This window comes from Dryas octopetala, chromosome 4 (assembly GCF_963921425.1).
Source record: "Dryas octopetala chromosome 4, drDryOcto1.1, whole genome shotgun sequence".
Taxonomy (NCBI): domain Eukaryota; kingdom Viridiplantae; phylum Streptophyta; class Magnoliopsida; order Rosales; family Rosaceae; genus Dryas; species Dryas octopetala.
Window position 1 is genome coordinate 6616507 of NC_141369.1, and position 15269 is coordinate 6631775.

The 15269-nt window shown below is 34.2% G+C and overlaps 1 protein-coding gene and 1 non-coding gene across 2 annotated transcripts; both read right to left on the reverse strand.

Moving 5' to 3' along the window:
* Window positions 1-372: 372 nt before the first annotated feature.
* Window positions 373-3952, reverse strand: LOC147286374 (gibberellin 2-beta-dioxygenase 2-like). Its single transcript, XM_086240752.1, has 3 exons — window positions 3570-3952; window positions 1347-1758; window positions 373-654 (listed from the first exon to the last, which is right to left on the reverse strand). The coding sequence occupies exons 1-3, from the start codon at window positions 3950-3952 to the stop codon at window positions 373-375; spliced, it is 1077 nt and encodes a 358-aa protein (XP_086096878.1).
* Window positions 3953-4527: 575 nt separating this feature from the next.
* Window positions 4528-4646, reverse strand: LOC147286375 (5S ribosomal RNA). Its single transcript, XR_015122138.1, has one exon. It is a non-coding gene; the product is annotated as a 5S ribosomal RNA (ribosomal RNA).
* Between the last annotated feature and the right edge of the window lie 10623 nt (window positions 4647-15269).

Sequence of the window (15269 nt, forward strand, 5' to 3'; positions counted from 1 at the left end):
CATACATATATTAAGTAAGCTACTCTTAATTATATACTAATTACAAACCCTCCTAGCAATTAAGCTACTCTTAATAAATAATATATTCAAACAAACAAATCCACATGCAACTATAAATAAATTAATGGGGAAAGCTTAATTAAAGCAAAAATTCCCGACAGATAGATTCATATGCTGCAATCACCCTTCAACTTCAACTACAAATTCTGACCTACCTATATATAAATATATATGATATATATACGTACAACTACATAAAATATATATAGACTTAATTAAGTACGGAACTTCGACCAAAAAAAAAAAATTAAATATGGACCTACCTACACGTTAATTACTTAATTAATTAATTTGATGTGTATGTGATTGATTCTATTGTACAAGATTGTCAAAGCAGGCGGTGGTGTTGTGCATCTTGAAAAGGTCAAGACGAGAATCTCCCAAGCGCGTAGAGTAAGCGGCTTTCTTGTACTCGCCCCAAGTGAAGGGCTTGTAGACACGTGGCGTCTGGGGGGACACCATCTCCGGAAGGGCAGAGATCCATGCATTTAGGGGTGGTGCCCCAAAGTACACCATTGACATCCTTGACTTCACCGTCGATGAGTTTGCCATTGCCCTATGCCTCACACTTACAAGCCTCCCATTCGTCAAAGCCTGCTCATTATATAAATCAAAGAAACTTTATCAAACATCATGTGGCATCCAAAATTTCATACAGAAATATGAAACATAATTGATTCTCATACTCAGAGTGAGAGAGGGAATGGTTTGACTTTCTTGTAATAAAGAAATAGTTTTTCAAATCATATATAATTAAACATAATTAAATTATCTCTACAACACACCTGTTCTTTAATTAAAGATCAAACACATATGTTTTATGACTTTTTTTTTTCATCATTTGATGTTAAACTTAGAAGGATTTAATTATTTAGAGTATAAATTATCAATCGAGACCTATTTTTTGGTTTTAACTTGCATGGTTTTGAGTTCTCGGTTCCTTGGTTAGAATTTAGGTTTTAACTTTCAAATTTTGGACTATCGCTCAAAACTAATCAAAAACTCGAGAATTAAAACCTAAAATATAATCTTGAATAATAATTTTGTACCCGAAAATATATAATCATATACCCCTAACATGTTGAACTCTGTAAAAATAGCCTAAAATTGGCAAAATGTTATAGAAATACATGTTTGTTCTTTAACTAAAGAACCGACGTTCTGCCGAAAGAATTTATGTATAATTAAATATTTAAATTTTATTGTTAAATATGATGAAAATTGGGTACAGAAATAAAGCAAGCTAGCTTTCTGAGGAAAATGACATATAATTAGTAATAAATTACCTGTAAGGCATCACCAACCATTACAAACAAGTGATTGGGGTCTGGAGGGACGGGAACCCACAAGCCATCATGCAGAGAGATCTGAAGCCCCCCCACGTTGTTGGATCTAAAGATGGTCAAGATCTGAGGGTCAGAATGCTCTCCAAATCCAATCCGATTGGTCTTGCTAGTGTGATGATGATGAACTAGTTTTGGTGATGTAATCGGGTCCCACTCCTTGGTGTCCTTATGGATCATGTCCATGTGGAGTTGTGGAGGGTAGTGATTGAGCCTGAGAATTGAGTCACTTTCAACGTCTCTGATGAACCTACTGAACACAGACTTGTCGGAAATCCATAGTCCCTCACCCACCAGATCAAGAATCTCACATGCCAACTCTTTAACTGCTTCTGTGTAATCATTTACAGCACAGCTGGAAATTAATTCAAAGAATATTATGTGTTAGCTAGTCATCTTATCACCAGTCCTCACCACAACTTAAAAGTCGGAAAATTCCTGTATTTGGTAAACAAAGTCATCTCAATTTGTTTCCCAAATTTAGTTTTAGAAAATTAATAATGCCATGGTCGATCTTCGAATTTGATTACCAAATTTTTTGATCAATAATGTCACTGCATGTAAACATGTTAGAGGCACCAACTATCATTCTAATTTTTCATTAATTATTAACATATGTGGTACATATATAACTTTAGTCATTGGTTAAGTGATCGGTTATAAATAAATGAGGTTCAAGGTGTGATTAAAAAGGTTGGTCTAGATAATGGTGCACCTACTGATATTGTTATTAGATATAATTGAGATTTAAAAGAGGCCTATATTTAAATAAATAAAAAAATAACACAGTATTTGAAGAACAAATTAATTAGGTTTGTGTAGCAGTATTTTTTAATTAAAGCTGTCTCAGACTGCATGATCGATATCAGTTCATGCAAGATATATCGATCCAAGCAGTCATGTCAATTTGTATGATCGCATCACATGCATGCCTCATTCATAGATTAGCTAACTAGCATTCAGTACTATTTGATGAACCCAGTTCTAATTTCTAAACATGCATGAATGGGATTATGGAGAAGTGGTACTATATATTTATCAAAATGCGCCTAGCTGCAGAAATTAATGAGAATATACATATAAGATGATGGAAATTTAATTAAGCTCATAATTGATCGAGTTCAGGTAAAATTTTTCCAACTATTCAAGTCGGGCCATAAAGGGTTGGCCTCAAATTATTGAAAAAAGCATGCCTTTCATAGTTGCATGTAGCAAATAATGGCTGACAGTAATAAAGCAATATTTAAAGCTATTTCTATCTGCCACTTTAATTACTACTTTTGGCTACAATGAAATTTACAAGAGAATTTGGAGGCTAGCTATCCCATTAATTACCTTTCTCATCTAATCATGCATGGAGAAATCGGTAATAGATGTGTACGTATAGCATTTCTCTTATCATAATTAATTACATGATTTGCATACATGTTATTATGAAAGAGACCTTAATTTACACTCATTATATATGTGCCCAAATAATAATATAAACAAAATTTTCATACAACAAGTATATATAATTATTATATTTATCTATTATTATATATTAAATAATGTCATGAAAGAGATAAATATATTATGTGATTAGAAAAATTAATATATAGAATACATGAAGGTCAAAGCTCCATGAAAGAGTGCCGTCCAGGTCCAGAATATATTCTTTGTCACGTAGCCATGTCCGCGAAATAAAAATACTTAAAAATAATAATAATAAGGTGAACATTAATTGTATTAAATAAGTATTGAATAGTTATAATTTATATGGTATGTTTTCTTTAATCTTTTCTTTTTCCAACAAGGAAAGATGTCGTTTTCAAGGATACCAAGCATTAATACTAAACATTTCTTCTCCACCTATTCATCTGCAAATCAATTCCCTCCTTGTAGGCCAAGTTCCCTGAATTCAAACTTCTTAATTTAATTGTATTAAGTAAAGCATTCAAATTAAATTAATTAAGTCAAACACGCCATATAAACTTATCACCATATATTTTCTCAAACATATCGAAGCTAGCTAGCTAGCGTAAATGTCCATGTTAAATCAAGGGCCACAAAAGAATGCCTATGCACATATAGGGTAATATAAGGCCGGTAATGTATGTTTTTCAACTAAATATTTTACAGTCCGACAATATAAACATCTTATGTTACAAAAAATATCGTACGTACCTAAATTTTGTAGGGTCATTGGAGATGACATTAGATCTCTCAGAAACGGAGAGAGTATCGGTTTGAAGAAGAAGGTACTCAAGTTCGCCCATGTCGCCACTGCGGCCGATGTTTTTGCAGCCATAACCGAAAGGGCAGGCTGGGCCGGCTCGTTGCTTCTCCGATGTGGGTTTGGAAAAAAAATCAGAGCCCTGTGCTTCCAATCTGGCAATGACCTCTTTTGGGACGCCATGGTTCACCACCTTGAAGAAACCATATTCTTCGCAGGCCTCCACTATTTGTTCCGAGAGCTGTGACCTGTTGTAGTTTGAAAGGTCGATTGTGGGAATCCCTACTGCCTTTGTTTTCTTGGTGCGTATTGGTGAAGGAGATGGTACAACCATTTTGCTAGCTAGCTTGTCAAGTTTGATCAATGATCAGCTGGCTAAAGATGATTAATTGTGATGATCAGGAAGAAAGTGATCCAAGATGAGGAAGGGAATTTGTGTTTCAACAAATTTGTACTTGGGAGGTGTGATCATGGTTGAGCTTGTGCTGCTATATATATATGAGAGAGAGAGAGAGAGAGAGAGAGAGAGAGAGAGAGAGAGAGAGAGAGAGAGAGAGAGAGAGGGGACAATTATTATTTTTTATGCTATGTAGGGGAGGGGGGGTTTGATGGTTTATAATTTTTTTTTTTTTTGGGCACTGATGGTTTATAATTCAAACCAAGTGGAGCATGAATTAGAAGACGTGGGAAAGTTTGTACATATAGCACCTTGGAATAAGAGGTTAATGAGCTTTCTAGATTCGACCAAAAAAAAAAAATGAGCTTTCTAGATTTTTTAATATTATTGTTTTGGGTGATTAAGATAGGGTGAGAAAGTGAAGTTAAGGATCACTCTTGCCCGTATTAAAATTGAGATTTAGTACTTACTCACAATTTTATTTTTTTTGTTTTTTTTGTTTTTAAAAGATAGGGGTGCAACACGAGGACTTCCCAGGAGGTCACCCATCCTAGTACTACTCTCGCCCAAGCATGCTTGACTGCGGAGTTCTGATGGAATCCGGTGCATTAGTGCTGGTATGATCGCACCTCACAATTTTATTCACTGCACACACAAAAATGTTTTTGAATCTATCATAATTTATCAACATAATAAAGTGATTGTAAGATTAGCTAGTGATCGATTAGTCTATTGATATATTATATATGTATCTTCTTAGTTTTAAAACAATTTTCAAATGTGAATAACTCTTTTTCGGATCTAAAAAAATGACTAGAATCAATAATGTTATACTCACTTTAGATTAATAGATTGTGTGATAAAAGGAGGGGTTGGGGCCAGGCTGGTAGCGGCTGTTTGTCCCCTGTAATTGGGGTTTTGTTAGACACACTTTACGAAAAGAGTTGGGGGCTTAAATTAAGCATTTTCAGGTGACCCATATTCCAGCATATTATGTTGATTGTTGACTTTTCAACTTTCACTCCCACACGTGCACCTTTTCAACTTTCACTCCCTCATCGACTTTTTAATGCCGTGGGATTCTCTATTATATCTAATTTGAAGGTTTTTTTTTTTTTTTTTGGCCAAATATATAATTAAAAGGTTAATTAGATGATAGTGACAATAATTGGACTAGTTGTGTTCCAATTCCAAGGTGAATGCATTGTTCAACAGTCGAAGTGTTTGCACGTGGACACACGCAAAAAGGAAAATTGTTATTGAACTCTTCGTTTATCCAAACTGGTTGGACACTTGGACCATTTTTGCATACTCACTCTCACTATTTAATTAATTAATATATTAGATTGTCAAACCTCATGTTTCCACTTTCCATGTGCTTGCACGCAAAAATAGGACTTTATTTATCAACGCAGAGGGGAGTTGATAATTTGATATTCAACTCTCTACAGTCTACATCATATCTCTTTTCTCTTTATTTATTATTTTCTTTTAAGGAAAATGTTTTAAAAAAAAAACTTAAATTTTGATCCCTGTGTTAATTCAATTTGCATATTATTAGTTATATTAATATATCCCCCCTTAATTTTAATTTTGAAGCCAATTGCCCATGTGTTACATTTTTCGTTCAAAAAACAGCTACGTGCGTAAAGTAGTTTGACTTCTATGGACTTGTAGTACAAATGAAATAACAAATTTACTCCTAAAAAAGTGACCACGTGTGTGATGATACGTGATAACCTTTGAATGGAATTTGTAACCGAGTTGATGAAAGTGGCATATTGACATCCAAAGTAAAGTTGATAGGACAGATTGGTACAACCCATAATTAATATCATGATTGACACAGAAGGTAAAGTTTAAAGCATTTTTTAAAAAAATTTCCTTTTTTTCTTTTAAAAAAATTTACAGATTTTGTCAACTTATTTTATACCTAGTTCAATTTTGGTCCACGATCTTTTTTAAGTTTTGTTTTGGTCCACTAATTGTTTCACTTGTTTAATAAATGTCTAGATTTGTTTTCTAAAATTTGTCCCGCCTTTTACCTTATTAAATCTCAGTCAAATTCAATAAACATATACTATTTTAAAGCTATGCATCTCCTCTTTACAATCATATAAAAATCATTCAAATTGGAATTCTGAAACTCAAGATAATTGGCCCCAAAGTAGGGTATCCGAAACTACCAATTTTTCTTAGAAAATTTTTAGATTTTTCAAACTTCACCAAACTTCAATTTTTTATTTATTATAATACTCCAAATTGGTTCTTATGACTAAGAAATGATGAAATATAACTCATACTTCAATTATAATTGAAGAAAACACAACCAAAAAAATTTAAAATCATAACTTAAAAAAATCGTAAACCAAAATTGAACTAGGTATAAAATAAGTAGACCAAAATTGAACTATGTATAAAATAAGTAGACTAAAATTGAACTAAGTATAAAATAAGTAGATCAAATTTATAATTTTTTTTTTTTTTATAGTAGAAGTACCATATCTTTTTTCTATCATAATCCTAAACTATTTCATCCCCTCTTTTCTTTACCATTTAGGCTAATTCAAGGACTTTTATCTATTGAATTATTAATTGCCAATTACCTCGAAGTTTCTCTTCTCAATCATAGGTGTGTCGATGTTGCACACCTATGTCATCCAAATGGTGTACGTGATGACGTTTTTTAATTTTAACTTAAGTACAATTTAAAATAGTATTGGAAAAGTTTATTTAAGGTTTAGGTACTAAGTAGAAGACAATAAATTAGTTTGGGGCCAAAATTCTTATTGAACGGCATTTGAACACTCATCTATTTTTACTTCTTATTTTATTTTAGAAATCAAATTATGGCGATATAGCAATCACGTCATTGTGAGCGCTAACAGTCACATCTTACTTCATTTGTTCCATGTTAATGTTTTTAATTCTATATATTTAGGGTTTACAATGTAGTCTCTAAACTATATGGCCTAAATTCTAACCTTCAAATTAACCCTTATAAATCTTAAGTTATTATAAATTCTACTGCAGTTGCAAAGAAGTTACATCTATATACAAGAAAAAAAAAAAAAAAAAAAAACAAGTGTTCGAAGGTGGGATCGCTTATAAAGGAATTTTTCCTCATGACCTGTTTTTGTCTTAAACTAATAGTACTCTCTCATTTACTTAGTACCTAATCTTTAAAAATGTTTATTATGATTTCATCAAAAAAATTGTCCTTGATACTTAATTCCACATTCCTCTTTTTTATGCATAATTTCTAATCTATAATATTATTTAAAAAATTAACAATTGAGGTTGAAATTCCATTCACGATAAGCAAAATACATTTCAATTTAACCAGAGGTTTGAAATGAGTCAAGCTCAAGTTCATGCCTCTCTCTCTCTCTCTCTCTCTCTCTCTCTCTCTCTAACCATTCATAAGTACACATTTGACTTTCATTGTTACATTAACTCACCTAATTTTGTTATGATAAAAAGGTTGACCACTAACTTTGTTTATGACAAATAAGTTCATGTTATAAGCTTACAACATCAAGTTTTCAACGAGCATTTCAACACTCCTTTGTGAGATTTCTAATGCTTATTTCTACCGTAATCGGTGACAACTTATATGTACGTGGTTGTACTAACCAATAGAACAATCATTTTTTTTTTTAGATTTTTTTCTTCTTTAAACTTCTATGTATTATTTTCATTTAGTTGTGTATTAACATTTCACAAGTAACATGTAAAGAAAAATCATGTGAATGAGTTTAATTTGACGTAAATGTGGGTTGTCATTAAAAGAAAGTGACAATCATAAGTTGTCAGGATGGACAATGACAATCACGTTATACGTGAGCGTTCGAAGTTTCAACGTCGAGCATTCAAACACTCGACAACGAAATTTAAAAATGAGCTGACTTAGCAATTTGTTTTATGTGTGGACCAATTAAATCAGCCTATTTTCTATTTTCGCCTTTAAAAAACATTTTTTTTTTAACTACAAAACTTGAAACAAAACAAAATTAGCAAATGGGCTCTCAACTTTTTTTTTTTTTAATTCAGGGGATGGGAAAGGAAAGGATCAAAATTGAATTATATCATGTGAGCTAGAATTAAACCTCAACTTCTTGCTTTTACTTTTGTACTTCTATTGCATCAGATTTACAAAATTAGTCAACTTTATATCTTTCTTTAAGAAAATTATTTGAATCTTAATATAATTAAATTTGATCATAAAAAGATAAAATTTTAGAGCTGCCATTTTAGAGCTGTCAATAACCACCAAATAGTTTTCTTTTGTTCTACCAAAAAAATATGTTTTGTTTTTTTGGTGTCATGCTGTCATTAGTTGGTGTCTTATTGATTGTACGTGAGCACCACTCGACTGGTATTAATACGAATTAAGATTCTTCTTTCCGAATAAGTTCACGTTTAGCTCCACGTCTCCACCTACTTTACTATTTATTGGCTAATTAGTTTAGAAAAGATAAAATTTAATGTTGTTTTGTTAAATAGTCCGGTAATATTAGATGCTTTATTACATTAATAAATTATAAATCTGAATTACACACGGGTCAATTCACGATTTAAATTTCTAATTTATAATTTAAGAACATAAATATTTTGTGCTGCCAAATTATATGATAAGTCAAAATTACTTCTTAAACATATAGAAATGGTCACCGATCTCCAAGGCCTTGGGTAGTTGGGTTTATGTCTTTTTTTGAAATACAATTCTTAAATTACTTATGTTGTAAGACTGTTTAAAAAGTAAACATTACTCTATAAATTCTTCTGAAGCAGGACCCTTAATTTGAGGTTGAGGGCCGGCGAATGCGAAACATGTAGAGCAGACAATACAATAAAGAAACTCCATATGCAAGAAACACCAATGAAATTCCATATAAGATGTGACAAAACATAGTGGGTTCTGCAGTCCTCCATGCAACGCTTGCCATATGGCACACATATATGTGATCTCTAAGTCCCTATGACCTATGTCCAATTGGCCATCGAATATTTCTCATTTCTCGTACATACCAATTTATTAAGCATTATTATTCGCCCTATCAACTGGTTCATAATCAATGTCCAAGTCCAACTGGCCACTCTTCTGCTGAAGCATGCAAGTGAATATTATATCCCATAGTCGGTTCTTTCATGAAGTTACAAATTTGATATTTTTTTGTTCGTACTTTTTGTTTCATTGTTGTTAATATTACTAGGGTGTCATTCAATGCATGTCATCATGCATATGTCTCGCAAGTCTTTTGGCATGTGATTAATTAGATCCCTTGAGAGAACTGCATGCACAATTAAGAAATGCAAATTTGTGACTTCATGAAAGAACCAACTATGGATATAATATCGAAAGAATGGGTGGGAAAGTTGATGGCGGTGGGAGGGAGGAAGGGGAGGGTGCTGCGTTTTTGGGATTTGTTTTTTTTGTTTTTTTTTTTTTTTTTTCTATTTACTATTTTGTTTTTCTTATTGAATTTTAAAGTTTTTAAAAATATCATAATTTTTTATTAATTTTTTGGCCATGCAACATGTTATAAGCACAAAAAAAAAAAAAAATCCACAATGGCCATATAGGGTAAAGTAGGACACATAAATCACTTATGGGTGGTAAAGTGAGTCCAAAAAAAAAAAAGTTTCAGGTGTTAATATGAGATTTGCTTAAAACTTTGGGTGGCAATGACAAGAAAACAATTAAGCCAAAACCCTGATTGCCACCCCATATATGACGGTAAATTCGGTAATCACAAAACACAAGAAAAAAAACACGCAAATGTAATGCAACCTAGAAAAGAATTACCTGTACAGTTTTCTAAATATGTCTTTCAAGCATGACACATCATAACCGCTAAGCTCAATATCCAACGTATTTCTTATCAATTTCATATTTATTCGTACATAAGTTTGATTATTCAAATCTAACCAACCACGCAAGTTTAAACCATAATGTCTAACAACATAATACAACATTGTCCATAATATAATCGCATCAACTTACTTCTTATCAATTTCATAAATAAGCCATTTAAGCTTCATGCGAGGGACTTTATTGCTAGAGAAAGTCTCCCATCCTGTTTTGATCCAGAAATAACTGAGTTGCGCACAATCACAAATGGCTGTCAGGACTTCCCCACGTAATTAAAGATTCAAGTGCCCACATCAATGCACCATTCTCTTCAACCTATCAAAAATTCTCATTCTCTGATTAAAAGAGCAATCAATTAGTTGTGAGAACTCTACTGCACCTCCCAATTTCCTCCCTCTAGCCTCAAGGCTTCCCGGTTGGAATTAGTACACCATATATTCAAAATATAGGGTTTAGTAAATGTGTTATATGTAAGAAAAAAAAAAATGAACATACAAAATGATCACATTTGGAGAGAACTTGACTTGAGCCATCAAAAACCCTAAGGCTTAATTACTTTCTTGCCACCTGTAGTTTAAGTGAATCTCACATTACCACCAGAAATTTTCTTTTGACCCACTTTACCAACCATAAGTGATTTTCGTGTCCCACTTTACCCTTTTCTATCCACTCCGTCAGCCATTTCGTCAAATATAATGTTGTGATGCCCACATGGCTATTGTGGGTCTGTTTTTGGCTTATGTACGATTCCACGTGGATAATAAAAATTATGATTTTTTTGCAAAAATTTAAATTCAATTCAACAGAATGGGCCAACGAAAGTAATAAAGTAGGACACATAAATCTCTTATGGGTGGTAAAACGAGTAACAAAAAAGTTTCAAGTGGTAATATGGCCGGGATTTGCTTAAAGCTTTGGGTGGCAACAGCAAGAAAGTGATTAAGTCGAAAACCCTGATGGCCACCCATATATGACCATAATCACAAAACACAAGAAAAAAAAAAAGACGCAAATGTAATGCAACCTAGAAAAGATCGAATTACCTGTAGAGCTAGTTTTCTAAATGTGTCTTTCAAGCATGACACATCATAACTGTTAAGCACATATGCCTTTTTTCCCATCTTGATAGAAATGAAGTTTTGGCTGCAACAAAATACACAAATCAACAAAGTAGTTTTCTATTTTCAGATGAAAGCAGAGCTAGAATATATTCACTCAGCTTGAACAAACTCAGTGCTTTTTTAAACTATTAATTAAAATATGGTAATAAATACAACCCAAATTTTCAAATTGTATACTAAAAAATGGTTTAACCACATGAGAAATTAGGTCAGTGGAGCTAAGTATGGACATTTAAGTTCAAACAAAATAAAAGGACCAAATCACTACCATACTGCAGAGATTATATAGGTACAGTAACTTTTTAACTTCTTCCTACAGATAAAATAAACAAAGTTAGGTCTACTAATTTGGATACATTACATGAAATAATATCATAATTCTTCTATAAGCATATGCATAGATCGGATTATAATTAGAGTATGGAAGAAGATTACTACATGAGCAAGCACTAATCAGTGGAGGAGCCAGAAAATTTCAATAGCAGGGGCCAGAGATAATGAAAGTGAGTTGTAATAAGGAAATTCATAATTGACAACACTTTGAGTGCTTTGACCTTAATCTTAAGAAGGGATTCAAAAGATTCAAACAGTTTACAATATAACTAAAATGGTTCTCTAAATAAAATTGATCCAAGTTAACAGAAGACCACATCACAATGTCACACCTGATGAACGTCAATCTTATATATTTTCACATATGGGAATTGCACTCTCAACTCTTCAATGATTTTAGATATAACCTTGGCTACACAAAGAAGAGTAGGCCAAAGGTTAAGTCGAAAAGGAGCAGCTCATTGCAAATGACTTGATTGATGAAAATAAATTCTTTACAACTTACAAAGATAATCGGTGAATGTCATGAAGAAGAAAACTGATGGCAATGATTCATCTATCTCATGCAATTACAAAGAAATAAAATGAAAAGGCTGGTCTGATAAACCAAAAAATTTGGTATTTTAAAAACTGATTCAAGAAAATATTAGTATATTACTTTCAACTTAGTCAAGTTCCTCATGAAATTGGCTCATTGACCTAATGAGGACAACGTTTAGGAGATCTGAAAGACAAAAAAAAGTTAGTGAAAAGAGTAGACAACAATTAAGAAAAGGAGAAACAGAAAAATGGGAAGATAAAGAGAAAGGGAAAGAGCTAGGGAGATACCTGCTGAGGAGGATGAGCAGGGGCGACTGTGGTTTGGGGAGGGAGAGGAATTAAATAATGGTTTGGAAGTGGAAGGAATTGTGTGTGGTGTGGTTGGGATTGAAGTTAGGGTTTCTAAGGTTTGGGTTTTGAAAGAAATAAAATGAAGCTCAAGATGATGAACAACCATTTGTCGCACCAAAACCACTGAAATCCTCGCCATTTTCGTTTACGATGATTATTAGTTGGTTTAGGTAAGAACAAGGTTATTTGGAGTGAGATTAGGTTAAGGAATTCTGGTAACCTAAAATGTCAAGTGCAAATAACCTTTCTTGATGAGGTTTTACATGATGCAGTTCATATGTTGTAATCTTTGTGTTATGGATTAATCATTAACAATATAAATAAGCATAACAAAATTATTTGAATAAAATAATGAGATCCATGTATATATGGCCAACATCTGTACCATGAATTGATAGTCCATTCCAGTCTAAAGTACTTGTTATGGAAACATAATGTATATATTTGCAACTCCCCCAAGTCTGCAGCCAGACACAAAAAGAAGAGTAGCAATTCCTCTGTTGTAAAAGTATGTAGAAAATAGGGTTTGTGGAAAAGAGAGACAGAGAGAATATGATCTGTCTATTTCATTCATCTTATAAATATCCTTATATAGAGGTAGGGTTTACTAGGTTTTGAATATTTACTAATATGCCCCTACAACTAATTACAGGAATAGCCACACATAATAATATATTTACAACACTCTCCCTTGGATATTCCATGTCATTAGTGTTGTCTTTGCTATGCGCTTCTAAGTTGCCTCGTTAAAACCTTGCCAGGTAATAAAAACCATGTGGGAACAAAAACAACCCTGGTCGAAGGAAAAAGAGTGCAACGCGCATGAGTGTAGAATAGTCGCATAAGAACCTCGAAAGTAGGTGAAGTCATATCTTCTGGATCATAAGCATATAGTATGTCAATGGGAGCGGGGTGCATTAGAGTTGCTACACCAAAACCTTGCCTAGTAAACCCAATAGGAAAAACCTGTGGTCGAAGGGAAAAGATGAGCAAATGCATATATATCAGATCAACACATCTTCAGGATGTAGTATAAGTAGGGTGACCATGCCAAGATGTGCCTCATTAAAACCTTGCCAGGTAACAAAACCTAGTGGGACAAAATAACCCTGGATGAAGGACAAAAGAGTACACGATGGTCAAGCGAGTATGCTTCGGGATACTCCCCCTGATGTCGACTCCCCCTGAAGACTACATACTAAGTAAATCAGCCAATCTACGCAAACCAATACCTTGAACATGCATCAAGAACGTGGACTTTGGCAGTGACTTGGTGAAGAGGTCTGCATGGTTGTCTTGAGATCGGATCTGCTTGACTTCAATCATCTGATGCTCTTGTTGCTGTTGATTGAAGAAGAACTTCGGTGCAATATGCTTGGTGTTGTCTCCTTTGATGAAACCCGTCTTCATCTGCTCGATACAAGCGGCATTTTCCTTATAGATAATCGTTGGTTCATCAGTGGTGGAATTCAGCCCACACGTATTTCGAACATGTTTGAAAACTGATCTTAGCCATATACATTCACGAACTGCTTCGTGAAGGACTAGAATCTCAGCATGATTCGAAGAGGTAGCAACAATGGTCAGTTTCGTAGACCTCCAAGATATTGCTGTATTCCCAATAGTAAAGACATAACCAGTTTGAGAACGCGCCTTGTGCGGGTCTGATAGATACCCTGCGTCAGCATATCCAAAAAGGCGGGCATCATTCCGAGGATCGAGGAGGTTCGATCCATTCCTTGATGCGTAGCTTGGGATAGAATAAGCCCATATCTGTCATACCTCTAAGGTAGCGGAAAATGTCTTTTATGCCATTCTAGTGGCGGCGTGTTGGCGCAGAGCTATATCTAGCTAATAAGTTTACAACTAATGAGATGTCTGGTCTAGTACATTGAGCTAAGTACAATAATGCGCCTATTGCACTTAGATATGGGACTTCTGGTGCCAATATCTCTTCGTTATCATCTGCGGGACGAAACAAATCCTTCTTAGGATCTAGACTACGGTCGATCATGGGCGTGCTAGAAGGCTTCGCTTTATCCTCATTAAAGCGCCTTAACATCTTCTGGATGTAATTCGATTGATGGACTAGAATTCCATCTGCACGGTGCTCGAGCTCCAGGCCGAGACAGAAATTCGTTCTCCCAAGATCTTTCATCTCGAATTCCAATTTCAGGTGTTTAGTTGTTTCCTTGATCTCTTCAGGAGTACCAATTAGATTCATGTCATCGACATAAACAACTACAATAGCAAAACCGGAACTTGTTCTTAATAAACACGCAAGGGCATAGAACATTATTCACATATCTCATTCCGATCAAATACTCACTTAGACGGTTATACCACCTCCGTCCGGATTGTTTCAATCCATAAAGTGAATGCCTCAAACTAATGGAGAGCGTGTTCCGTGGTCTGGAACTATTTGCATCGGGTATATTAAGTCCTTCAGGAACTTTCATATATATCTCTGTATCAAGATCCCTATAGAGATAAACAGTGACCACATCCATAAGCTGCATACTTAGTTTTTCGGAAACTACCAAACTGATAAGATAGCGGAACGTTATGACGTCCATTACGAGGGAATACACTTCCTCGTAATCAATCCCAGGGCGTTGAGAAAATCCTTGCGCCACTAGACGAGCCTTGTATCTCACAATCTCGTTTTTCTCATTACGCTTCCTTACAAATACCCATTTAAATTCTACAGGTTTAACATGGGGAAGGTGTAGGAACGACAGGCCTAAACACCTTTCTCTTTGTCAAGGAATCTAATTCGATCTGGATTGCTTCTTTTCATTTTGGTCAGTCGTCTCGACGTTGACATTCATCAACGGAGCGAGGTTCGATGTCATTGCTAGTTATAATTTCGGTAGCTACCGCGAATACAAATATATCATTGATGATAATCTCTTTTCGATTCCAAAGCTCACTTAAGCATGCATAATTTATAGAGATCTCTATGTTCTCGGGAGTGGGTTCAAACGTTGGAGAGTCCCCCAACGCCGTCTCTTCTGGGACAGACCCATAATCC